General features: G+C 47.3%; 1 protein-coding gene across 1 annotated transcript; it reads left to right on the top strand.

Moving 5' to 3' along the window:
• The first annotated feature begins 166 nt into the window (after nt 1-166).
• Nucleotides 167-19,518, top strand: LOC134984526 (gastrula zinc finger protein XlCGF26.1-like). The gene is made up of 2 exons (XM_063950091.1): nt 167-333; nt 16,293-19,518. Exon 2 carries the CDS (start codon nt 16,331-16,333, stop codon nt 17,765-17,767), a length of 1,437 nt encoding a protein of 478 aa, XP_063806161.1. The 5' UTR covers nt 167-333; nt 16,293-16,330; the 3' UTR covers nt 17,768-19,518.
• Nucleotides 19,519-27,737: the final 8,219 nt, after the last annotated feature.

Genomic DNA, 27,737 nt, shown 5'->3' with positions numbered 1-27,737 from the left:
TAAAGGCAGAAGATATAGAGGGAGAAGAAGAGACATATGTGACTGATATAAAGACAGAAGATATAGAGGGAGAAGAAGAGACGTATGTGACTGATATAAAGGCAGAAGATATAGAGGGAGAAGAAGAGACGTATGTGACTGATATAAAGGCAGAAGATATAGAGGGAGAAGAAGAGACGTATGTGACTGATATAAAGGCAGAAGATATAGAGGGAGAAGAAGAGACGTATGTGACTGATATAAAGGCAGAAGATACAGATGGAAAAGAAGAGACGTATGTGAATGGTGATCAGCAATGTAAGGAGGAGGAAATCCCTACAGATATCAGCACAGGTGAGTAATAAACACTTTTTTCTGACGTCCTAGTGGATGCTGGGTACTCCGTAAGGACCATGGGGAATAGACGGGCTCCGCAGGAGACTGGGCTCTCTAAAGAAAGATTAGGTACTATCTGGTGTGCACTGGCTCCTCCCCCTATGCCCCTCCTCCAGACCTCAGTTAGATTTTTGTGCCCGGCCGAGCTGGATGCACACTAGGGGCTCTCCTGAGCTCCTAATAAAGAAAGTATTTGTTAGGTTTTATTTTCAGTGAGATCTGCTGGCAACAGACTCATGCTACGAGGGACTAAGGGGAGAGAAGCGAACCTACCTGCTTGCAGCCAGCTTGGGCTTCTTAGGCTACTGGACACCATTAGCTCCAGAGGGATCGAACACAGGCCCAGCCTCGGTCGTCTGGTCACGGAGCCGCTCCGCCGTCCCCCTTACAGAGCCAGAAGCAAGAAGAGAATCCTGGAAATCGGCGGCAGAAGACTTCGGTCTTCATTAAGGTAGCGCACAGCACTGCAGCTGTGCGCCATTGCTCCCCATGCACACCTCACACTCCGGTCACTGATGGGGGGGGCGCCCTGGGCAGCAATTAGAGTACCTTAAATTGGCAAAACAGCACATAATATAGCCTAATAAGCTATATATGTGTAAAAATCCCCTGCCATAATATAATCATAAGAGCGGACGAAGTCTGCCGAAAAAGGGGCGGGGCTATCTCCCTCAGCACACTGGCGCCATTTCCTCTTCACAGCTCCGCTGGAAGACAGCTCCCCAGGCTCTCCCCTGCAGTTTCCAGGCTCAAAGGGTAAAAAAGAGAGGGGGGGGCACTAAATTTAGGCGCAAACTGTATATTTTAAGCAGCTATAGGGGAAAATCACTTATGTTAGTGTAAATCCCTGATTAAATAGCGCTGTGGTGTGTGCTGGCATACTCTCTCTCTGTCTGCCCAAAGGACTTAGTGGGGTCCTGTCCTCAGTCAGAGCATTCCCTGTGTGTGTGCGGTGTGTCGGTACGGCTGTGTCGACATTATTTATTTATTATTTATTACCAGTTATTTATATAGCGCACACATATTCCGCAGCGCTGTACAGAGAATATTTGCCCATTCACATCAGTCCCTGCCCCAGTGGAGCTTACATTCTATATTCCCTACCACATGTACACACAGACACATTCATATTAGTGTTAATTTTGTTGGGAGCCAATTAACCTACCAGTATATTTTTGGATTGTGGGAGGAAACCGGAGTACCCGGAGGAAACCCACGCAAGTACGGGGAGAATATACAAACGCCGCGCAGTTAGGGCCATGGTGGGAATCGAACCCATGACCTCAGTGCTGTGAGGCAGTAATGCTAACCATTACACCATCCGTACTGCCCCATGACATGTTTGATGAGGAGGCTTATGTGGAGGCGGAGCAGGTGCCGATAAATGTGATGTCACCCCCTGCGGGGCCGACACCAGAGTGGGTGGATATGTGGAAGGTATTAACCGACAGTGTCAACTCCTTACATAAAAGGTTGGATTACGTAACAGCCGTGGGACAGCCGGCTTCTCAGCCCGCGCCTGCCCAGGCGTCTCAAAGGCCATCAGGGGCTCAAAAACGCCCGCTACCTCAGATGGCAGACACAGATGTCGACACGGAGTCTGACTCCAGTGTCGACGAGGATGAGTCATACACACAATCCACTAGGGGCATCCGTTGCATGATTACAGCAATGAAAAATGTGTTACACATTTCTGACATTAACCCAAATACCATAAAAAGGGTATTATGTTTGGGGAGAAAAAGCAGCCAGTGTTTTTTCCCCCATCAGATGAGTTGAATGAAGTGTGTGAAGAAGCGTGGGCTTCCCCCGATAAGAAACTGGTAATTTATAAAAATTAACTGATGGCGTACCCTTTCCCGCCAGAGGACAGGTCACGTTGGGAAACATTCACTAGGGTGGATAAGGCGCTCACACGTTTGTCAAAAAAAGTGGCACTGCCGTCTCAGGATACGGCCACCTTGAAGGAGCCTGCTGATAGAAAGCAGGAGGCTATCCTGAAGTCTGTATTTACACACTCAGGTACTATACTGAGACCTGCAATTGCTTCAGCATGGATGTGTAGTGCTGCTGCAGCGTGGTCTGATACCCTGTCAGATAATATTGACACCCTCGACAGGGATACTATTTTGCTAACCATAGAGCATATTAAAGATGTCGTCTTGTATATGAGGGATGCACAGAGGGATATTTGCCGGCTGGCATCCAGAATTAATGCAATGTCCATTTCTGCCAGGAGGGTATTATGGACCCGGCAGTGGACGGGTGATGCTGATTCTAAAAGGCACATTTAGGTTCTGCCTTATAAGGGTGAGGAATTGTTTGGGGATGGTCTCTCGGACCTAGTATCCACAGCAACAGCTGGGAAATTGAAATTTTTACCTCAGATTCCCTCACAGCCTAAGAAAGCACCATATTATCAGGTACAGTCCTTTCGGCCTCAGAAAAGCAAGCGGGTCAGAGGCGCTTCCTTTCTGCCCAGAGGCAAGGGAAGAGGGAAAAAGCTGCACCAGACAGCCAGTTCCCAGGATCAAAAATCTTCCCCCGCTTCCTCTAAATCCACCGCATGACGCTGGGGCTCCACAGGCGGAGCCAGGTGCGGTGGGGGCGCGTCTCCGGAACTTCAGCGACCAGTGGGCTCGCTCACAGGTGGATCCCTGGGTTCTGCAAGCAGTATCACAGGGATACAGGCTGGAGTTCGAGGCGACTCCCCCTCGCCGTTACCTCAAATCAGCCTTGCCTGCTGCTCTCAGAGAAAGGGAGGTAGTACTGGCGGCAATTCACAAGCTGTATCTTCAGCAGGTGATAATCAAGGTACCCCTCCTTCAACAGGGGCGGGGTTACTATTCCACAATGTTTGTGGTACCGAAACCAGACGGTACGGTGAGACCCATTCTAAATTTAAAATCCTTGAACATTTATATAAGAAAGTTCAAGTTCAAGATGGAATCGCTCAGGACGGTTATTGCAAGCCTGGAAGAGGGGGATTTTATGGTGTCGTTGGACATCAAGGATGCTTACCTGCATGTCCCCATTTATCCACCCCACCAGGAGTACCTCAGGTTTGTGGTACAGGACTGTCATTACCAATTCCAGACGTTGCCGTTCGGTCTATCCACGGCACCGCGGGTATTTACCAAGTTAATGGCCGAAATGATGATGCTCCTCTGAAAGAAGGGAGTCATGATTATTCCGTACTTGGACGATCTCCTTATAAAGGCGAGATCGAAAGAGCAGTTGCTAGTCAGCGTAGCACTATCTCAGGAAGTGCTGCATCAGCACGGCTGGATTCTGAATATCCCAAAGTCGCAGCTGATTCCAGCGACGCGTCTGCTATTCTTGGGCATAATTCTGGACACAGAACAGAAGAAGATCTTTCTCCCGGAGGAGAAGGCCCAGGAATTATTATCTCTGGTCAGGGACCTCCTGAAACCAAAGCAGGTGTCGGTGCATCACTGCACGCGAGTCCTGGGAAAGATGGTAGCTTCTTACGAAGCAATTCCCTTCGGCAGGTTCCATGCACGGATCTTCCAGTGGGATCTATTGGACAAGTGGTCCGGATCGCATCTCCAGATGCATCGGTTAATCACCCTGTCCCTGATGACCAGGGTGTCTCTGCTGTGGTGGCTGCAGAGTCCTCATCTGCTTGAGGGCCGCAGATTCGGCATACAGGACTGGGTCCTGGTGACCACGGATGCAAGCCTCCGAAGTTGGGGGGCAGTCACCCAGGGAAGAAACTTCCAAGGACAATGGTCGAGTCAGGAAACTTCCCTACACATAAATATTCTGGAACTAAGGGCAATTTACAACGCCCTGAGTCAAGCAGAACCCCTGCTTCAAAATCAACCGGTTCTGATTCAGTCAGACAACATCACAGCGGTCGCCCATGTAAACTGCCAGGGCGGCACAAGAAGCAAGGTGGCAATGGCAGAAGCCACAAGAATTCTTCGATGGGCGGAGAATCACGTGATAGCACTGTCAGCAGTGTTCATTCCGGGAGTGGACAACTGGGAAGCAGACTTCCTCAGCAGGCACGACCTCCACCCGGGAGAGTGGGGACTTCATCCAGAAGTCTTCCAAATGATTGTAAACCGTTGAGAACGGCCAAAGGTGGAGACCCGCCTCAACAAAAAACTAAAAAGATATTGCGCCAGGTCAAGAGACCCTCAGGCGATAGCTGTGGACGCTCTGGTGACACCGTGGGTGTACCAGTCGGTTTATGTGTTCCCTCCTCTTCCTCTCATACCCAAGGTACTGAGGATAATAAGAAGAATAGGAGTAAGAACTATACTCATTGTTCCGGATTGGCCAAGAAGAGCTTGGTACCCAGAACTTCAAGACATGATCTCAGAGGACCCATGACCTCTGCCGCTCAGACAGGACCTGCTGCAGCAGGGGCCCTGTCTGTTCCAAGACTTAACGCGGCTGCGTTTGACGCCATGGCGGTGTAACGCCGGATCCTAAAGGAAAAGTGCATTGCGGAGGAAGTCATTCCTACGCTGATTAAAGCTAGGAAGGATGTGACCGCAAAACATTATCACCGCATATGGCGAAAATATGTTGTTTGGTGTGAGGCCAGGATGGCCCCAACGGAGGAATTTCAGCTGGGTCGATTTCTGCGCTTCCTACAGTCAGGGGTGACTATGGGCCTAAAATTGGGTTCCATTAAGGTCCAGATTTCAGCTCTGTCGATTTTCTTCCAAAAAGAACTGGCTTCATTGCCTGAAGTTCAGACATTTGTTAAAGGAGTGCTGCATATTCAGCCCCCTTTTGTGCCTCCAGTGGCACCTTGGGATCTCAACGTGGTGTTGGATTTCCTAAAGTCACATTGGTTTGAGCCACTTAAAACCGTGGATCTAAAATATCTCACGTGGAAAGTGGTCATGCTGTTGGCCTTGGCTTTGGCCGGGCGTGTGTCAGAATTGGCGGCTTTGTCATGTAAAAGCCCTTATCTGATTTTCCATATGGACAGGGCAGAATTGAGGACTCATCCCCAATTTCTTCCTAAGATGGTATCAGCATTTCATTTGAACCAACCTATTGTGGTGCCTGCGGCTACTCAGGACTTGGAGTATCCAAGTTGCTGGACGTAGTCAGGGCCCTGAAAATCTATGTTTCCAGGACGGCTGGAGTCAGGAAAACTGACTCGCTATTTATCCTGTATGCATCCAACAAACTGGGTGCTCCTGCTTCAAAGCAGACTATTACTTGCTGGATCTGTAGCACGATTCAACTTGCACATTCTGCGGCTGGACAGCCGCATCATAAATCTGTAAAAGCCCATTCCACGAGGAAGGTGGGCTCTTCTTGGGCGGCTGCCCGAGGGGTCTCGGCTTTACAACTTTGCCGAGCTGCTACTTAGTTGGGTTCAAACACATTTGCTAAATTCTACAAGTTTGATACCCTGGCTGAGGAGGACCTTGAGTTCTCTCATTCGGTGCTGCAGAGTCATCCGCACTCTCCCGCCCGTTTGGGAGCTTTGGAGTACCCAGCATCCACTAGGATGTCAGAGAAAATAAGAATTTACTCACCGGTAATTCTATTTCTCGTAGTCCGTAGTGGATGCTGGGAGCCCGTCCCAAGTGCGGGCTCTCTGCAATACATGTATATAGTTATTGCGTAACTAAAGGGTTTTGTTGTAAGCCATTTGTTAATGAGGCTCATTATTGTTTCATACTGTTAACTGGGTATAGTTATCACAAGTTGTACGGTGTGATTGGTGTGGCTGGTATAAGTCTTACCCTGGATTCCAAATCCTTTCTTAGTAATGTCAGCTCTTCCGGGCACAGTTTCCCTAACTGAGGTCTGGAGGAGGGGCATAGGGGGAGGAGCCAGTGCACACCAGATAGTACCTAATTTTTCTTTAGAGTGCCCAGTCTCCTGCGGAGCCCGCTATTCCCCATGGTCCTTACGGAGTACCCAGCATCCACTATGGACTACGAGAAATAGAATTACCGGTGAGTAAATTCTTATTATTACAGAAGTCACATATTCTCATTGCTCAGTCACTACAGCAATCTCTTATCCTACACCCTCCTCCGCCATCAGCCCTGTTCTCAGTTGGGTGTTTCTAACACAAGGCTATCCATGACAAATATCACATGTAGAGAGTTATTACACACAACACTATAATGTTATTAAAAGTAACAAGCAGAAGTTTATTATTAGTGATTATATATAAATGTGTATATATGTATGTATGTATGTATATACTATAATTAGTAATGTTTTTTGTGGAGTGCCTAATTTATATGCATTTTGTTAGATGATGCAGGTATGAAATATTTCCTGCTATACAGTAGACCTGAGATCACCAAATACAGTTCGTATAAGATTCAGAAATAAAATGAAATTTGAATCTAGAACTTCAAGTAAAACAGATTAAAAGCTTATCACAAGTACATATCTGTATAATCAGAAGACAAGCGTTTTGCACTTGTTGTCACCCTTGCATGGGCGGGCTTGTTCTTATCCACCCCAATTCACTCTAAATACAAATTGTGTATCATCCAACGCGTTTCATCAATAGTGACTTCTTCAGGGATGTTTTCTGTTAAAGGCTTTATCCTCAAATATCAATTGTGTAGACTTGAAATAATTGTGTAACCTTCAGATGGTAATTGTGGACTTGTTCATGATGAACACATTCCTAAGTACTTGTGAATAATAGTTCCTGCTCTGTGCAGTTCTGAGGTTATGACTTTAGGGAATGTAATGGTCAGATCCAATATTGTTCAATCTAAGGTCTCCCAGTAGCCTTACTACATACATAAATATGTCTTGCACTCACTATTTTAACTAACAATAATAAACAGTGGAGTTTTAGTTCATGCATTGCTCAGTGCATTTAAGCCTGCACCCCCCGACAAGGGACCCCACTATACTGCAGGTCCTACTCTATTGCTCAAAATAATTACCATAAAAACAGCTATCACATTAGTGTTAACCTTTAGGTATGCCCTCAGCGGCGGAACAGTGCCCGAAAGGCTTGGATTGGTTTTCAGAGCACCAGTCCGACGTGCCACCACATCTCACGTGGCCCTCAAATTCACCAGATCTGGGACTGTGGGACTGTTTGGCTGGGTCTGGCATTGTACTGTTGGTGCAGTTCCTGATGCGTTTGGAACGATTGGTGGTTGCTAGGCGTCCTAAATGCCTGTGGTCCCGATTTGTCATGATCTACTTTCGCCCACTGTTCCGCCGCTGAGATTCTCTGGTGTCCATACTTCTTCCACTGTAGATGGATACTACTTGCTGTCTACAAGGGATCACCAACAAACAAATGCCGGTCTCGGACAAAACCAATGGCTCCCTTTTGCCAGTCGCATCACGTGCACGACCCATGGTTCCATCTGAAAAAGAAACAATATCTCAACAAATTTGCATTGTATTAATACCTCAGACATCCACAATGATCATCCAGTAACTTTAGTGTCACCATCTACACGCATGTGCACGTCCTGTGTCGTTAATATACCCGGTGGAACCGTCCATGTCGCCATCCGTCGCTCACTCCAGCGCATCAAATGATGTCATCTGACACGCGCTATGTCCGGGGATACGAGTGAACCTCGTCCACGTGACCTATAGCAACCAATGAGGACAAAAGTATCAAGTAACCTGCCAACAAAACAGTGCAACAACACCGATCAAATGCTATCCTCTTAGATAGATATGTATATCTTTCTCTGGCAGGGCGTATAGGTTATCCACAGGATAACATTGGGATAATAAGATTTTAAACCTACCGGTAAATCTATTTCTCCTAGTCCGTAGAGGATGCTGGGGACTCCGTAAGGACCATGAGGCTTTTCCAAGGAGGAGGTGGAGCAAATGAGTGGTGTGTCCCCGTCGGTTGTATAGACTCAGGAATGGATGGATATGTGGCATATGTTGAATGCAAGTGTGGCATCCTTACATAAGAGGCTTGATAAGGCTGAATTAGGGGGGACATCAGGGGGTCAATCCTCGGATTGGACCGACTCGCAGGGCCCGTCGGGGTCTCAAAAGCGTCCCTTAACACAAGACACTACTACCGTCACGGACTCTGATTCCAGTGTCGACTATGACAAAGTGAAATTGCACCCTAGGGTGACAAAGCATTCAGTGTATAATTGTGGCAATAAGGGATGTGTTGCATATTGTGGATGAACCCTCGGCCCTTGACACAAGGGTGCACATGTTTAAGGGAAAGAAACAGATTATTAACTTTCCCACATCTCATTAACTAAATGATTTCTTTGAAAAAGCTTGGGAGACTCTGGAAAAGAGACCGCAGATCCCAAAAATTATTTATATGGCATACCCCTTCCCTAAACAGGACAGGGAGATGTGGGAATCATCCCCCACTGTGGACAAGGCCCTGACGCGTTTGTCCAAGAAAGTGGCACTACCGTCTCCTGACACAGCTGCCCTTAGGGACCCTGCAGATCGCAGGTAGGAGACTACCTTAAAGTGTATTTATTCTCATACTGGAGCAGTCCTTAGACCGACAATTGCGTCGGCATGGGTGTGTTGCGCGATTTCAGCTTGGACAGATGAGCTGACAGCTGATTTTGATAATATGGATAAGGATACTATATTCTTAACTCTAGGCCATATTAAAGACGCAGTCTTATTTATGAGGGATGCTCAAAGGGACATTGGATTGCTGGCTTCTAGGGCCAATGCCATGTCTATCTCAGCGAGAAGATCCTTATGGACTCGCCAATGGACGGGTGATGCGGATTCCAAAAAACATATGGAAGTTCTACCCTATAACGGAAATATATTGTTTGGGGATGGGCTGACGGACTTGGTTTCCACAGCTACAGCAGGTAAATCAAACTTTTTACCATTTATTCCCCAACAGCAAAAGAAAGTACCACCCTATCAGATGCAGTCCTTTCGGTCGCACAAGTCTAGAAGAGGTCGGAGATCCTCCTTCCTCGCCAGAGGTAAGGGCAGAGGCAAAAGAGCACCTGCTTCGGCAGGTGCCCAGGAACAAAAGTCTTCCCCCGGCTACTCAAAAACCCACAGCATGACGCTGGGACTCCCCTGAGGGAGTCAGCACCGGTGGGGGCACGTCTTTGACTTTTCAGCCAGGCCTGGGTCAGCTCAGACCTGAATCCTTGGGTGTTGGAAATAGTTTCCCAGGGTTACAAACTGGAATTCGAGGAGGTGGCCCCGCGCCGATTTTTCAAGTCATCCCTACCAGCTTCCACATCGGAACGGGATGTAGTGTTAGCTGCAATTCAAATGCTGTGTCTACAGCAAGTAATAATCAGGGTTTCCTTGACCAAGCAGGGAAGAGGTTACTACTCAACCCTCTTTGTGGTCCCGAAACCGGACGGTTCGGTCAGACCTATTTTGAATCTGAAATCCCTAAACCTGTACATAAAAATATTCAAATTCAAAATGGAATCACTCAGAGCGATAAGCCAATATGGAGGAGGGGGAGTTTATGGTGTCTCTGGACATAAAGGATGCGTACCTTCAAGTCCCCATATAACCCCCCCCCCCCCCCCCACTCCCCCTCAATCAGGAATACCTGAGATTCGCTGTACAGGATTGTCATTACCAATTTCAGACGTTGCCATTTGGGCTTTCCACGGCCCCAAGGATTTTCACCAAGATAATTATATACTGGATACAGAAAAAATTAAGGTCTTTCTCCCACTGGAGAAAGCCCATGACATCCAGAACATGGTAAGAGACCTGCTAAAACGAAAAGGGTGTCAGTTCACCAATGCACTCGAGTTCTGGGAAAATGGTGGCGGCCTACGAGGCCATTCCCTTCGGAAGGTTCCATGCAAGGACTTTTCAATGGGACCTTCTGGACAAGTGGTCGGGGTCCCATCTGCACTTACATCGGAAAATAACTCTGTCCCCAGGGGCCTGGGTGTCTCTCCTGTGGTGGTTGCAAAGTACTCACCTGCTGGAGGGTCGCAGGTTCGGAATTCAGGATTGGATCCTGGTTACCACGGACGCGAGCCTCCGAGGATGGGGAGCAGTCACACAAGGAAGACATTTTCAGGGACTGTGGTCAGACCAGGAGTCCTGTCTACACATCACTGTGTTGGAACTCAGGGCCATTTACAACGGCCTTCGACAAGCGGAGAGTCTTCTTCGAAACCTACCGGTTCTGATTCAATCAGACAATGTCACAGCAGTGGCTCATGTGAACCGCCAAGGCGGGACAAGAAGCAGAGTTGCGATGGCGGAAGCCACCAGGATTCTTCGCTGGGCGGAAAATCACGTAAGCGCTCTGTCGGCTGTCTTCATTCAGAAGTCCCTGCCGGAAATCACCAAGACTGTAGTGAAGGGCACCGATCATGGGCTGGCAGTGTCTGTAGCTCCCAGACAAGCGGTTGGTTTCAGGAGGGCATGTGGCTATATTGCCAGTTTTCAAGATGACCACTTCTGGCAGGGAAGCCCAAATCAGAAAAAACTGGGCAGGTGAACCAGGTCAGTAATAAGGCAGGAGAGGAGAGGGTACTAGGATGCAGTGGCACAGGGTAGCGTATATGGCTGCACAGGAACCCCACATGTATGTCCTCCTATAATTCACAGCTCCACCAGATTCACCCGTAGCACCATGGGTTAGGAGGAGAGGAGGGAAATGCCGGAACAATGCTGGAGTGATGACAGGCAATCGTTCCGTGTAGACCGATTTGAACACCCATGGTGTTACCAGAGCGTCTAATGCTACTGCCTGAGGGTCCCGAGACCTGGTATAATACCTCCGAAGCTTTATCTTGAGGCATGACGCCATCATGTCTATTTGAGGAGTTCCCCAAAGACGCGTTACGTCTGCAAAGACTTCTTGATGAAGTCCACACTCTCCTGGATGGAGATCGTATCTGCTGAGGAAGTCCGCTTCCCAGTTGTTCACTCCCGGAATGAAGATCGCCGCCAGCGCGTGTCTTTCTGCCCAGAGGAGGATTCTTGTAACCTCTCACATTGCAGCCCTGCTCTTCGCTCCACCCTGCCTGTTTATGTAGGACACCGCTGTGACATCCGACTAAACCTGAATGGCTCGATCTTGCAGAAGATGAGTTGCTTGTAGAAGGCCATTGTATATGGCCCTTAGTTCCAGAATGTTTATTGAAAGGACCGATTCCTGGCTTGACCACTTTTCTTGAAAGTTTTCTCCCAGGGTGACTACTCCCCAACCTTTGAGGCTTGCATCCGTGGTTAGAAGAATCCAATTCTGAATCCCGAACCTGCGGCCCTCGAGCAGGTGAGAAGTTTGCAGCCACCAGAGTAGTGAAATTCTGGCTTTCGGCGACAGGCATATCCGCTGGTGCATGTGAAGATGCGATTCTGACCACTTGTCCAGGAGATCCAGCTGGAAGAACCGTGCATGGAATCTTCCATAGTGTATTCCCCAGAATGTGAATACACTGATGAACAGATACAGAGCCATCCTAACAGCAGTGTAGAACCCTGGGCACAGCAATGCACTGGGGCCCCTACCCATCCTCCAGCAGTAGGGGTGGGGGTGCTGTCAGCGGCAGCTTTGATGTCCCACGGGCGGTAGGGGGTGTTCTATTTTTTGCTCAGCATGTAGGACCTGTAGAAATAATTTCTGCTAATTACTCCTTTCCTGCACAGATGGGGCAGGAATGAGAACACTAAACTGTAGAAGGGGACATTGGGCTGAATGACGGGGCCCTGGTACATGATTTTCAGGTTGGTAGGGAATGTTTAATATGTAAGGGAGGGGTTGATAGTGGAGTGGGCTTAATATAAATAATTTTCTGCCCGGAGGGCAGCTTGCTTGACTGCAGATATCTCCAGTTCCTGGAAATAGATTTCTTAACTTTAATGGGATGCAAAAAACTAGAGTCCCAGGAGGTAATGGGGACTTGGGGATCAGAGTTCTGGAGCCAGAGCAATCCACCAACAAAAATATAAAATTGCATACCAGGCGTGTGGAGCTGGAGCAGAGACAAGCTGCTTGAAGGCTGATATCCCTGATTCTGGGCATAGTAGAGACAAGCTGCCAGTGTTCACCAAAAGGGGAGAGTCCCAGCTTTTTGCGTATACCCTCAGAAAAAATCTAAGTCAGACAGAACCCGAGATATCTGGCTGGGAAGGACAATTAAATGGCTTGGATGGGGACCACTGTTTTGAAGTCAGATATCTCCGGTTCCCCAGTGCCGATTTTCAAAAATCTGGTAACCTTGGAAAGAGGGGACCCTCAGCTATCAGCCTAGGGCCCTTTTACTCCTGGGGCCCTTTGGCAAGAGACCATTGAGCCCATACGAAAAGATGGCCCTGAACAGATACCCGGGGAGGTTTCAAGACATCCCTGACCATTGATTGGATCACCAACGCTTTCTCCACCGGTAGAAACACCCTCTGCACTTCCGTGTTGAGTATCATCCCCAGGAAGGGCAGTCTCCTTGTCAGTTCCAAATGTGACTTTTGGAAGGTTCAGGATCCACCCATGATCCTAGATTAGTTGAGTTGAGAGCGCAATACTCTGCAACAGCTTCTCCCTGTTTGCATAGGAGGAGCATGATCTCCGCCATGACCTTAGTGAACACCCTCGGTGCTGTGGAGAGGCCAAATGGCAATGTCTGGAACTGATAGTGACAGTCCTGTAGTGCAAACCGTAGATAGGCCTGGTGAGGCGGCCAGATCAGAATGTGAAGGTACGCATCCTTGATATCCAGGGATACTAGGAATTCCCCCTCCTCCAGACCTGAGATCACCACTCTCAGAGACTCCATCTTGAATTGGAAAACCCTCAAGTTAGGGGTTCAACGACTTCAGGTTCAATATAGGCGTTACCGAACCGTCCGGTTTTGGTACCACAAACAGGTTTGCGTAATCACCCTTGGTTTTTGGGTGAGGTGGAATTGGAACAATGACATTTGTTTGTACCAATTTTTGAATGGCTTCCTGTAGGATAGCACTTTCTGTCAGCGAAGCTGGTAAGCCTGATTTGAAGAATCTGTAAGGTGGGAGTTCCTGAAACTCCAGTCTGTACCCCTGGGTAACAATATCCATCACCCAGGGGTCTAGGCATGATGACGCTCAGACGTGACTGAAATCTTTTAGTCTCGCTCCCACCTGCCTGATCTCCAGGCTGAGAGGTACACGGTCATTCTTAGTATTTGGAGGAAGCAGAACCTGGTTTCTATTCCTGCGAACCTGTTGGTGAGGTTTTTTAGATCTTCCCCAACCTCCTCTAAAGAAGGTTTGGAGAGGGTTTGGATTTTTTAAATTTTGCGGTCCAAAAGGACTGCAGTGTAGGTCTATGATAAGATTTCCTAGCTGGTGCTGCTGCGGAGGGAAGAAATGTTGAATTACCTGCAGTCGCCGTGGAAATCCACGCATCCAATGCGTCCCCAAATAGTGCCTGACCTGTGAATGGCAGGTTCTCCACACTTTTCTTGGATACTGCATCCGCAGTCCATTGGCGTAGCCAGAGTCCTCTGCATGCCGAGACAGCCATGGAAGTAGCAGGCCAATGTCCTTCATGGCCTCCACCATGAAACCTGCAGAATCCTGTAAAAACAAGTCAATTTCACTCCTATACATAGTATCTAAGTCCTCTAGTAAGGTGCCTGACCACTTTACTATGGATTTAGAAATCCACGCACAAGCAATAGTGGGCCTTAAAGCCACGCCTGTAGCTGTGTATAGTGATTTGAGCGTAGTTTCAATCTTGCGATCAGCCGGCTCCTTTAAGGCGGTTGGACCAGCGACAGGTAAAACCACCTTTTTAGACAGCCTAGATACAGAAGCGTCTACTATAGGTGGGTTTTCCCACTTCTTCCTATCCTCTTCAGGGAAAGGGAAAGCAATGAGAATTCTTTTAGGGATCTTGAATTTTTTTCTCTGTGTTTTCCCAGGATTTTTCAAACAAGGAGTTTAACTCCTTAGAAGCAGGGAAGGTAAGCGAGGACTTCTTATTTACTGTAAAATAAGATTCCTCTACTTGTTCCGGAACTTTCTCAGAAATATGCAAAACATCCCTAATGGCATCAGTCATTAGCTGCACCCCTTTAGCAAGGGCTACACCCCCCCCCCCCTCTGCATATCCCCATCACCGTCCCCCTGTATCAGAGTCGGTATCATTGTCAGCTTGCTTTATCTGGGCAAGTGTACGTTTTTTGGAGTGTGTAGGTGGGGTTTTAGATGAAGTAGTGGGAGCTGAATACTTCATACCCACTACAGATTGTCTCAAAACTGCGTCTCTTTCTCAGTATGTGACATCCTTGTTGAAATCTGGGATATCATTCCCCTTAAAGAATCCACCCATGGTGGTTTGGATTCAGAAGGCTGAGACAGCACATTGCAGTCCTGAGTACATGGAATAGACTCCTCAGGAGAAGATACACACTCTGCAGCACAGGACACAGAGTTCTTAGACATGGTAATGTGAGATATACACACTTACACACACACACACACATACACACACACACACACGCACACAGGAAAATGTCAGACACAGTTTCCCCCAGAGTACCTTCAGAGAGTCACAAAGTATAAGGAGCCAGCCACACAGCGCCCCTGTAGGCAGTTATTATGATAAAAGCCCGGCGCTGACTTTAATAGGGAGGGCAGCGCTCCCTGTCAGTGTCCTAGTTCCTATGATTTGCAGGGAGAAAATGGCGCTGGTGAGTGCTGGATCTGCTCTGAGAGGAAGCCCCGCCTCTTGTAATGGCGTGCGGCTTCCTGCACTAATTGTTTATACTGGCCTGAGGATTTTAGTGATAACAGGGGGATTAGCCCCTGTTATCTGCGTGACCAGTGTAGGGTTTATCCGCGCTGGCTCAGGACGCCCCTCAAAGCGCCTACACTGTGTGTTGCTGAGCCTTCCTGGAGCGCAGCCTGTCAGAGCTGCGCTCCCACCCTTGTGCCGCCATACCCGCCGGCAACCCGCTAACTGGGATGCTGGCGCTGTACTCCCCACTTTTCTTTCGTCTGGCTCTGTTAGGGGGTGGCGGTCGCGCTGCGGGAGTGAGCAGTCGCCTCGTGGGCTTGCGATCAGCACCCACAGGAGCTCAGTGTCCTGTCAGCGGACTAGAGAACCATTAACTCTTCAGGAAGTTGGTTCCTATTCCCGACCCCCCCCTAAGTCCCACGAAGCAGGGAGTCTGTTGCCAGCAGCCTTCCTGTAACCTAACTAACTCTAGAAAATAAAAAAACTAAGAAAACTCTTAGGAGTTCCCCTAGCTGTGACCGGCTCCTCCTCCTCCGGGAGGGGCCAGCCCACACTATTAAACTCTTAAAGTGCCAGTGGCTCCCAAAGGACCCGTCTATACCCCATGGTACTAAATGGACCCCAGCATCCTCTAGGACGTAAGAGAAAGTAGATTATAACCTAGCAGATGATGATGATTGCAGTGTATTATATGGTGTATTGCATGTAAAGTACCTTGTTCCACACCTACTCTGCTGTAGCAATATACCTTATATAAGGGTGAGTAACACATGTACAGGCTTACCAGCGTATGAGCACACACATAAAGGAATGCTACCTTACCAATGCTTCCAGGAGTAACGTTAGGAGACATTACTCTGATCCATCAGCTCATATGACTGATGTTATTGTTCGTCTAGAATCTCCAATTCATACGATATGTTCCCCATCCATTGTTTTACATTGGTGCTGACATAGGACTAAACGAGTGACTATATCTCCATATATACTTCATGGTTAGTTACCAGTACAAGAGAGAGATATATCTAAGTCTTATTATAATATTACATTTGTTATTGTGAGTGTTCTCAGGAGGGTGGACACAATGATAGTCTGAGACATAATATTATAAAGCCTTCATTAGAAGTTATGTTTTATTATACACACACATTTATAATTAAGTGTCCCAGAGAGTCGTCTTCTCCTATTGTTTACAAGATTAATATTGTTACAGAAAATGTCACATTTCCATAATGTATTTTATTTCCAGCAGATGGACACACAAGCAGGAATATCTCAGAAGGACATCTAATGTTCACCCCGGATTGTGACATAAAAGATAATGACAGTAGACAGGATTCTCCAGGAGATAACCCCATTACCCCAATTATACATCCAGCTCTATCAGCTGATCCCCCTGATCCTGGGGAATGTTCTCCTGATCACTCTGATATTGGTGCATCTGTTACAGCTCTGACAGTAGATACAGTGTTTCCCTGTTCTATAGATGCCAAATGTTTTACACAGAACACAAAGCCTATTAACCCACACACAGGTAAGGTAGGTGAAAGGCCACTGATATGTCCGGAGTGTAAGGAATGTTTTACATACAAATCAGATCTTGTTATACATCAGAGAAGTCACACAGGTGAGAAGGCATTTCCATGTTCTGAGTGTGGGAAATGTTTTGCACGGAAATCACATCTTGTTAGACATCAGAGAAGTCACACAGGTGAGAGGCCGTTTCCATGTTCTGAATGTGGGAAATGTTTTACACAGAAATCAGATCTTGTTAAACATCAGAGAAGTCACACAGGTGAGAAGCCATTTCCATGTTCTGAGTGTGGGAGATGTTTTACACAGAAATCAGATATTGTTATACATCACAGAACTCACACAGGTGAGAGACCATTTCCATGTTCTGAGTGTGGGAAATGTTTTACACAGAAATCATATCTTGTTATACATCAGCGAACTCACACAGGTGAGAAGCCATTTCCATGTCCTGAGTGTGGGATATGTTTTGCACACATATCAAATCTTGTTATACATCAGAGAAGTCACGCAGGTGAGAAGCCATTTCCATGTTCTGAGTGTGGGAAATGTTTTACACGGAAATCAGATATTGTTATACATCACAGAACTCACACAGGTGAGAGACCATTTCCATGTTCTGAGTGTGGGAAATGTTTTACACAGAAATCATATCTTGTTATACATCAGCGAACTCACACAGGTGAGAAGCCATTTCCATGTTCTGAGTGTGGGATATGTTTTGCACACATATCAAATCTTATTATACATAAGAGAAGTCACACACGTGAGAAGCCATTTTCTTGCTCTGAGTGCAGGAAAAGTTTTACCTGGAAATCCCTACTTGTTAAACATCAGAGAAGTCACACAGGTGAGAAGCCTTTTTCATGTTCTAAGTGTGGGAAATGTTTTGCAAACAAATCAGATCTTGTTAAACATCAGAGAAGTCACACAGGTGAGAAGCCATTTCCATGTTCTGAGTGTGGGAAATGTTTTACACAGAAATCACAACTTGTTACACATCAGCAAAGTCATACAGGTGAGAAGCCATTTCCATGTTCTGAGTGTGGGAAATGTTTTGCACACAAATCAGTTTTTGTTAGACATAACAGAAGTCACACAGGTGAGAAGCCATTTCCATGTTCTGAGTGTGGGAAATGTTTTACACGAAAATCACATCTTGTTAGACATCAGCGAAGTCACACAGGGAAATAAATTGTCTCTTTTTGCACACAATAGACATCACTCAGGTGAGGAACCATTTTAATCTGGAGTATACTTATCATGGCCATGCGTTGTTCTTCAAGGTTCTTATCCTATCCTATGCTTTTTGCAATATACATGCTACCGCAGGGTGAAATAATCAGATGTCATGCCCTCATCTACCACTGCTATACAGATGACTTGTCTTTTTCTCCAGGTACTGAGAACCCAGTACCAATCCTATATGGTTGTCTAGCTGAGCTCCAGGTGTGGGTGATGCCAGGTGGCTGTGACTCAGTCCTGGTGAAACAGGTCCTTATGATAGAAGCTCACCAACAAAGAGCAGGTCTACAGCTCAGCTTTGCAAACCAACCAGAATTACGCTTGGGGGTTCAGCGTTACAAAATGCTGATCATGGGGGTGATTCTGAGTTGTTCGCTCGCTAGCTGATTGTAGCAGCATTGCACACGCTAGGCCGCCGCCCTCTGGGAGTGTATCTACGCTTAACAGAATTGTGAACGAAAGATTAGCAGAATAGCGAATAGAAAATTCTTAGCAGTTTCTGAGTAGCTCCAGACTTACTCCTACACTGCGATCAGCTCAGGCCATTTCTTTCCTGGTTTGACGTCACAAACATGCCCTGCGTTCGGCCAGCCACTCCCCCGTTTCTCCAGACACTCCCGCGTTTTATCCTGGCACGTCTGCGTTTTTCTGCACACTTTCTGGAAACGGTCAGTTTTTGGCCAGAAACACCCACTTCCCTTCACTCCCACTCCGATCACTTCAACGATGAAAATTCTTCGTTCTGCCGTGAGTAAATCTACAAAGTTTTGAGCTAAAATACTTATCACACTGCGTACCATGCGCATGCGCATTTTTTTCGCATTAATCGCTCTGTTGCGAAAATCGGCAACGAGCGAACAACTCAGGATGACCCCCCATATGCGGAATCTTGGTGTACTGGATGGTGGAGTGACACTTAGACATCAGGTATCAGCCACAATCAGATCCTCATCCGAGGAACATAGCCAGACTCCAGCACTTATTTCCCTCAGAAGATCTACCTACAGTCATCCATGTACTTGTATCATCACACATAGACTACTGCAATGTCCTCTACCTCGGTCTCCCAGCAAAAGAGTTGCAGCGGTTGTAGCTTGTACAGAATGCAGCAGCCAGGCTGTTACCTAACCAGCCCGTTCCTGCCACATAACACCCATTCTCTGCTCCCTTCACCGGCTGCCTGTAAAATGGTGACTATTACATAATCTTACTGAATCTCCCAGCCCTACATGACCACAGACCATGGTACCAGAAGCAGCTTCTGCCTCCTTACTGCCCTGCTTGCTTCCATCTGCAGATTAAGGACTGTTACCAGAAGTACCAAGGATCCCCAAGCAGTGCTGAGATGTCGGAGACAGGGTGGTGGCACTAGTGCTGTAGTGGGGGCTGCCGGTGGCACTGTCTGTGGGTAATATTGTCGCCAAGCAGCGCTTATGTGTCAGAGGGGAGAGAGGGTAGTGGCAGTAGTGGGGGAGGACAGGGTGGGTGGCAGTAGTGGGGGGACACAGGGCGGGTGGCAGTAGTGGAAAGAGAGGGTGGATGGTCACAGTGCAGTACCAGGGGCTGCTGGAGACAGTAAAGAGGCGTATGGGTCCCGCTCAGAACCAGTTGATAATTAGACTTAATGATGATTTCTCTAACGTCCTTGAGGATGCTGGGACTCTGTAAGGACCATGGGGAAAAGATGGGCTCCGCAGGAGATAGGGCACTTTAAAAAAGCTTTGGACTCTGGGTGTGCACTGGCTCCTCCCTCTATGCCCCTCCTCCAGACCTCAGTTTTACACTGTGCCCAGATCAGCATGGGTGCACTGCAGAGAGCTCTCCTGAGTTCTCTGCCTAGAAGCATTTTTGTTTGGACTTTTTCTCTACTTTTTCACAGGGAGCACTGCTGGCAACAGGCTCCCTGCATCGAGGGACTGAGGAGAGAGGAACAGACCTTCTTGTCTAAGATAGGCTCTGCTTCCTCGGCTACTGGACACCATTAGCTCCAGAGGGGGTGAACACAGGTTCTTACTGGGCATCCACCCCCGGAGCCGCGCCGCCGTTCTCACAGCGAGAAGAATAGAAGACAGAAGTCGTCAGGCGGCAGAAGCCTTCAGCTTCACGGAGGTAACACACAGCACTGCAGCTGTGCGTCATTGCTCCCATACACCTCACACACTCCAGTCACTGTAAGGGTGCAGGGCGCAGGGGGGGTGGCGCCCTGGGCAGCAATATATACACCTCTTATGGCAAAAGACAATATACATGTACAGGTGGGCACTGTACATGTATATAAAAGAGCCCCCGCCATATTTTTGTAAGTTTTGAGCGGGACAGAAGCCCGACGCCGAGGGGGCAGGGCTTCTCCCTCAGCACTCACCAGCGCCATTTTTTCTCCACAGCACCGCTGAGAGGAAGCTCCCCGGACTCTCCCCTGCTTACACACGGTGAAGAGGTGTTTAAAAGAGAGGGAGGGGGCACATAATTGGCGGATAACATTATACAGCGCTGCTGGGGAAAAACATTTTGTGTTGGTCTCCAGGATCATTGCGCTGGGGGGTGTGCTGGCATACTCTCTGTCTCTCCAAAGGGCCTTGACAGGGATACTGTCTTCAGGAAAGGGGTTCCCTGTGTGTGTGAAGTGTGTCGGTACGCATGTGTCGACATGTTTGACGAAGGCTCGCTCAATGTGGAGGGGGAGTGCTTGAATGTCATGTTGCCGTCGGCAACGCCGACACCGGAATGGGTGGTTATGCTGAATGTCTTGAATGCAAATGTTAATCTATTGCATAAAAGGTTAGACAAGGCAAAAGCTAGGGATCAGTCAGGTACCCAGTCCATGCCTGTCCCTGTGGCGCCAGGCCCTTCGGGGTCTCAAAAGCGCACCATATCCCAGATCGATGACACAGATACCGACAGATACTGACTCTAGTGTCGACTATGAAGATGCAAAATTACAGCCGAAAGTGGCAAAAGGTATTCGGTACATGATTATTGCCATTAAAGAGATTTTGCATATTACTGAAGAACCCTCGGTCCCTGACACGAGGGTACACATGTATAAAGAGAAAAAGCCTGAAGTCACCTTTCCATCATTTGAACTAAGTGAATTGTGCGAAAAGGCTTGGGAATCTCCGGATAGGAGACCACAAGTTCCCAAAAGGATTCTTATGGCGTATCCTTTTCCACAAACTGATAGGATACGCTGGGAATCTTCGCCTAAAGTAGACAAGGCGCTGACACGATTGTCCAAAAAGGTGGCACTGCCTTCTCAGGATACGGCTACCCTCAAGGAACCTGCTGACCGCAGGCAGGAAATTACCTTGAAGCACATTTACACTCATTCAGGTACTATTGCTAGACCGGCTATGGCGTCGGCCTGGGTTTGTAGTGCGGTTGTGGCATGGGCAGATTCCTTTTCTATGGAGATTGACACCTTAGATAGGGATGCTATTCAAATGACCATAGAGCATATCAGAGATGCTGCCTTGTATATGAGAGATGCTCAGAGAGACATTTGTTTATTAAGCTCCAGAATAAATGCTATGTCTATTTCTGCTAGGCGGCTCTTGTGGACCGGATAGTGGACGGGAGATGCCGATTCAAAGTGGCATATGGAGTCCTTGCCTTACAAAGGGGAGGAGATGTTTGGAGACGGCCTCTCGGACCTTGTCTCTACGGCTGGTAAGTCGAATTTCTTACCTTATGTCCCCCCGCAGCATACAAAAAAGGCACCTCATTATCAAATGCAGTCCTTTCATTCCAATAAAAACAAAAAGGTACGGGGATCGTCCTTTGTTGCCAGAGGGAAAGGTAGGGGAAAGAAGCTGCACACCGCTAGTTCCCAAGAGCAAAAGTCCTCCCCTGCCTCTGCAAAGTCCACCACATGACGCTGGGGCTTCCCGGGGGGAGGCAGATCTAGTGGGGGCTCGTCTTCGGTTTTTCAGCCACATCTGGGTTCACTCGCAGATGGATCCCTGGGCATTAGAGATTGTTTCTCAGGGATACAGGCTGGAATTCGAAGACTTGCCTCCTCACCGGTTTTTCAAATCGGCTCTTCCGGCTTCCCTAGCTAGTGTTGGCGGCAATCCAAAAATTGTATATTCAAAAGGTGATTGTCACAGTTCCTCATCTCCAGCAAGGAGAGGGATATTACTCGACCCTGTTTGTGGTTCCGAAACCGGACTGTTCGGTCAGACCCATTTTTAACCTAAAATCTCTGAACCTGTACTTGAAGAGGTTCAAGATGGAATCACTCAGGGCGGTCATCGCCAGCCTGAAGGGGGGGATTGGATGGTGTCCCTGGCCATAAAGGATGCATACCTTCATGTTCCGATATTCCCCCCTCATCAGGCGTTCCTGAGATTTGCAGTGCAGGACTGTCACTACCAATTTCAGACGTTGCCGTTTGGGCTTTCCACGGCCCGAGGATTTTTACCAAGGTAATGGCGGAAATTATGGTGCTCCTGCGCAGGTAGGGGGTCACAATTATCCAATACTTGAACGATCTCCTCATAAAGGCGAGATCTCGGGAGAAGTTGCTGGTCAGTGTGTCTCTGTCCATGAAGACGTTGCAGATACACGGCTGGATTCTCAAAATACCAAAGTCCCAGCTAGTCCCTACAACGCGTCTGACCTTTTTGGGCCTGATTCTAGACACAGACCAGAAAAAGGTTTTTCTTCCAATCGAAAAGGTTCAGGAGCTCATAGCCATGGTCAGGAACCTCTTAAAACAAACAAAAAGGTTTCAGTGCATCATTGCACGCGGGTCCTGAGGAAGATGGTGGCTTCATACGAGGCCATCCCTTTCGGCATGTTCCATGCAAGGACCTTTCAATGGGACCTCTTGGACAAGTGATCCAGGTCCCATTTACGAATGCATCAAAGGATCACCCTGTCTCTCAGGACCATGGTATCTCTCCTGTGGTGGCTGAACAGTGCTCACCTTTTAGAGGGTCGCAGGTTCGGCATTCAGGACTGGGTCCTGGTGACCACGGACGCAAGCCTCCGAGGCTGGGGAGCAGTAACACTGGGAAGAAATTTCCAAGGTCTCTGGTCAAACCTAGAGACTTGTCTCCACATCAACGTCCTGGAGTTGAGGGCCATATACAACGCCCTATGTAAAGCGGAGGAATTGCTTCGGAGAAAACCGGTTCAGATTCAGTCAGACAACGTCACGGCAGTGGCTCATATAAACAGGCAAGGTGGAACAAGGAGCAGAGTGGCCATGACAGAAGCGACCAGGATTCTACGCTTGGCGAAAGGCCATGTAAGAGCACTATCAGCAGTGTTCATCCCGGGGGTGGACAACTGGGAGGCGGACTTCCTCAGCAGTCACGACCTGCATCCGGGAGAGTGGGGACTTCATCAAGAAGTCTTCGCACAGATCACGGATCGATGGGGACTGCCTCAAATCGACATGATGGGATCCCGTCTCAACAAAAAGCTAAAGCAGTATTGCGCCAGATCAAGGGACCCTCAGGCGGTAGCGGTAGATGCTCTGGTGACACCTTGGGTGTTCAGATCGGTCTATGTGTTTCCTCCTCTTCCTCTCATACCCAAAGTGTTGAGAATAATAAGAATGAGCAGGGTCAGAACAATCCTCATTGTTCCAGATTGGCCACGGAGGACTTGGTATCCGGAGCTGCAAGAGTTGCTCACAGAAGATCCGTGGCCTCTTCCTCTAAGGCAGGACCTGCTGCGGCAGGGGCCCTGACTGTTCCAAGACTTACCGCGGCTGCGTTTCATGGCATGTCGGTTGAACGCCGGATTCTAGCGGAAAAAGGAATTCCAGAGAAAATAATTCCTACCCTGATCAAGGCTAGGAAAGATGTGACGTTAAAACATTATCACCGTATATGGCGGAAATATGTTTCTTGGTGTGAGGCCAGAGCTGCTCCTACGGAGGAGTTCCATTTGGGCCATCTGCTTCACTTCCTTCAAACAGGAGTGACTTTGGGCCTAAAATTAGGGTCCATAAAGGTCCAAATTTTTGCCTTATCCATTTTCTTTCAAAGAGAATTAGCCTCTCTGCCTGAAGTACAGACTTTTGTGAAGGAGGTGCTGCATATTCAGCCTCCCTTTGTGCCTCCGGTGGCGCCTTGGGATCTTAACGTGGTGTTACGTTTCCTCAAGTCACCTTGGTTTGAACCACTCAAAACTGTGGAGTTGAAATACCTCACGTGGAAAGTGGTCATGTTGTTGGCATTAGCTTCGGCTAGACGTGTTTCAGAATTGGCAGCTTTATCACATAATAGTCCATACTTGGTTTTTCACGTGGATAGGGCAGAGTTGAGGATTCGTCCTCAATTTCTGCCAAAGGTGGTCTCATCTTTTCATATGAACCAACCTATTGTCGTACCTGTGGCTACACGGGACTTGGAGGATTCCGAGTCCCTGCATGTGGTCAGGGCTTTCAAGATTTATGTGACCAGAACGGCTAGAATCAGGAAGACTGAAGCTCTGTTTGTTCTGTATGCGGCCAACAAGGTTGGCGCTCCTGCTTCAAAGCAGACTATTGCTCGCTGGATCTGTAACACGATTCAGCAGGCGCATTCTACGGCAGGATTGCTGTTACCGAAATCGGTTAAGGCCCATTCCACTGGGAAATTGTGCACTTCTTGGGCGGCTGCCCGAGTGGTCTCGGCATTACAGTTGTGCCAAGCAGCTACTTGGTCGGGGTCTAACACCTTTGCAAAGTTCTATAAGTTTGATACCCTGGCTGAGGAGGACCTCCTGTTGCACAGTCGGTGCTGCAGAGTCATCCGCACTCTCCTGCCCGTTTGGGAGCTTTGGTATAATCCCCATGGTCCTTACGAAGTCCCAGCATCCTCAAGGACATTAGAAAAAATAAGATTTTACTTACCGGTAAATCTATTTCTCGTAGTCCGTAGAGGATGCTGGGCGCCCGTCCCAAGTGCGGACTTCTTCTGCAAGACTTGTATATAGTTATTGCTTACATAAGGGTTATGTTATAGTTTATCGGTTGAACCGTGGCTATGTTGTTGTTCATACTGTTAACTGGGTAGTTTATCACAAGTTATAAGGTGTGATTGGTGTGGCTGGTATGGATCTCGCCCTTAGATTTACAAAAATCCTTCCTCATACTGTCCATCTCCTCTGGGCACAGTTTCCCTGAGGTCTGGAGGAGGGTCATAGAGGGAGGAGCCAGTGCACACCCAGAGTCCAAAGCTTTCTTAAAGTACCCTATCTCCTGCGGAGCCCGTCTATTCGCCATGGTCCTTATGGAGGCCCAGCATCCTCTACGGACTACGAGAAATAGATTTACCGGTAAGTAAAATCTTATTTATGCTTCCTTATTTCTAATTGATCCCTTGTATGTGTTACTGTTATTTGCTGTGTCAGCCTTTATGTGTGTTCTGTGTAATAATCCTGAAAGTAGTGCTGCTACCGATCTCATATCATTTGTAGTAACTTGGAAAAGATGAGATATGAGGTGCACTCTGGAAGCTTATAGGGGGTTAATCAGAGATGAACGCAGATGTGATATCACGCAGCCCCTGGAAAATGGTCCTGGCCCACCCGCGTTCACCCCTCAGGGATGCGGCCACAATGTGTGTGTCTGCGTGGCCGCTGCGCACGTGCATTTTGTCACCACCAGCAAACTGCTGCGGGCCGCTATTGCGGTTGGGCCTGAATGACCCCCATAGGGTTTTGGCTCTCCTGATGTGTATCTGTTTTACTTACCTGCAATACTATAATTAACTTGAATTGTTTCTGTGCTTTAAGGATATTTTATCCATGTTGTGCAGAGTAAAGTATTTTTTAAGTGTAAAATATAGAGAAAAATCTGTGTATTAAAGATAAGAAATATAGTTGTTTAAAAACAAAAGATTTCCGTTGAATCTTTTTATGTGTCTGTGTATTATCTTATTTCCAGATAATTGTCGCTATGATGGCAGAAACAATTTCCTGTTAATGTGTCACTTGTATTGTTACTTTTGTGTCCAGCGGGTGGGCTCGGAAATGTTATCCTTTTCCTCGCAGCCCCAGTTGCTGGAGAAAATGAAGGAGGGGCTGTTGACGGGTCACGTTCCGCTTGAGTTGACAATTTTCTCACCAGCAGGTCTTTCCACCTCTGCAGACTTGTGTCCGGAAAGAGAAATACAACGTAGGCTTTAAACCTAGGATCGAGCACAGTGGCCAAAATGTAGTGCTCTGATTTCAACAGATTGACCACCCTTGAATCCTGGCAAAGCGAATGAAGGGCTCCATCCACAAGTATTTCCAGGGAAGACGCTAAGTCTGAGGGACTATGCACAGGCCCAAATGATAATGGTTTTATGATCCTACTATGTATGAACCAACCAACCGATAGAAGGAATAATCCGAAAGTGTTAATACCAAAGATTAGTTAATCAGGTTGGAGGTGCGCCATTAAGCAAATTGCAATGACTGGTTAGGGGGTTTAGAAAAAAACGCTAGTGGGCTTATATCTAAAGAAGCCTTAATGTGTGGCACACTTTTTTCTTTATGTTTCATGAATAAATTAAAAGATAACCTTTATTTTTATTTAAGATAGATTTTTCAATAGGCATGAAATAAGTACCAACCAAGTATATCATTGTAAAACCCTGTACGAGATCAGAATCCCCAATCACATGTGTTACCCATTCAGTACATATATAAATTGATAACTGACCACATCACAAAGATATGCACATGGAATAAAACAATATTGTTGGTAATAAAAGATGTTCTCCTGTGACTGAGCATATCATGTGTAACCCTGTAACACAGCACAGTTCTCTAAGGCATGCATATCCAATTCTACACATTTGTATCACTTCTGTGACAATATTGTTATTGAGAAGGGATATTCCCTGTAACAAGGTATACACTATGAAACCCTGTCACAGAGCGAGGTATACATTATATTATCCCAAGGTTAGTACATAGATAATATCCAGCTTTCTGCCTGTTTCATTCCAAAGGCCTGCTAAGTTGTCCCAACATGTATCTACACAATACTATTGCCAATCACTGAGTGACGCCTGATATAAATATAAATCAGTCAGATAACGAGTAGTAACCAGTGACTAGTAATGACGTCTGTATGCAATGAGTCCACAAATCAGGAGAACCACCTTTCTGTATCTCCAGCACCCGCTACAGAAATATAACATCTGAAGAATGAATGAGGCTGGGGAGAGAGTAGCAGCCTGTAATAATGATAATATATGCTGTTATATAATCAGTGCTATAACCATGCTTCTGATAGAGATCCTTCCTCTGATAGATATAAAGAAGTTCTGGTGTATATAGGCTGAATCCCCCTTCTACTTTTATCCCATGTGCCGTGGGGCAGTGACTGGGAACAATGAGAGCAGGGAAAGCACCAGCACCAGAGCAGAAGGAAAGATGAAGTGCAGCAGCTTCTGCTGTCCCCGGGATCAGTCGCTCCTGATAATGTCTATTTATCATAAAAGAATTAGGGAGTCTCCGTTGTAATGATATTCAGCATATAGAATTTATTATCAAATAAGAGGCCACGCCTATAATTCTGCGCAGAGGAGCGTGACCCAAGACAGACTTCATCAATGATACCTGTGTCTTCAGGACATTTAGGCTTACATATATATATATATAGTACATGATTATACAATAATTCATAACTGATTAATCAATGGGGTGTGCATCTAGATATCATGGGGAACATGGATTGGCTGATGGTGAATATCCGGAAGTGCCAAAGATGGTCAGTTGAGCTAATTGCACGGCCCGATCTTCTCCTGAAGATGGCAGACTGGCTCCATGAGTCTTGGATCTCCCATTCACATCAATTGGACTTCTCAGTAGGCCTTGTCAGCAAAGAGGTCATTCTTGTTCATCATGGCATGTTGTTTGTCCAAAGCAAAGGTCCATCAGATATTCATTATCATGTCCTCTTTCTCCTGACATAAAACCCTCATAAAAT

The sequence above is a fragment of the Pseudophryne corroboree genome (assembly GCF_028390025.1).
Source record: "Pseudophryne corroboree isolate aPseCor3 chromosome 3 unlocalized genomic scaffold, aPseCor3.hap2 SUPER_3_unloc_6, whole genome shotgun sequence".
Taxonomy (NCBI): Eukaryota; Metazoa; Chordata; class Amphibia; order Anura; family Myobatrachidae; genus Pseudophryne; species Pseudophryne corroboree.
The sequence above is the reverse complement of the archived record's forward strand: the minus strand, read 5'-3'. Positions and strand labels throughout refer to the sequence as shown.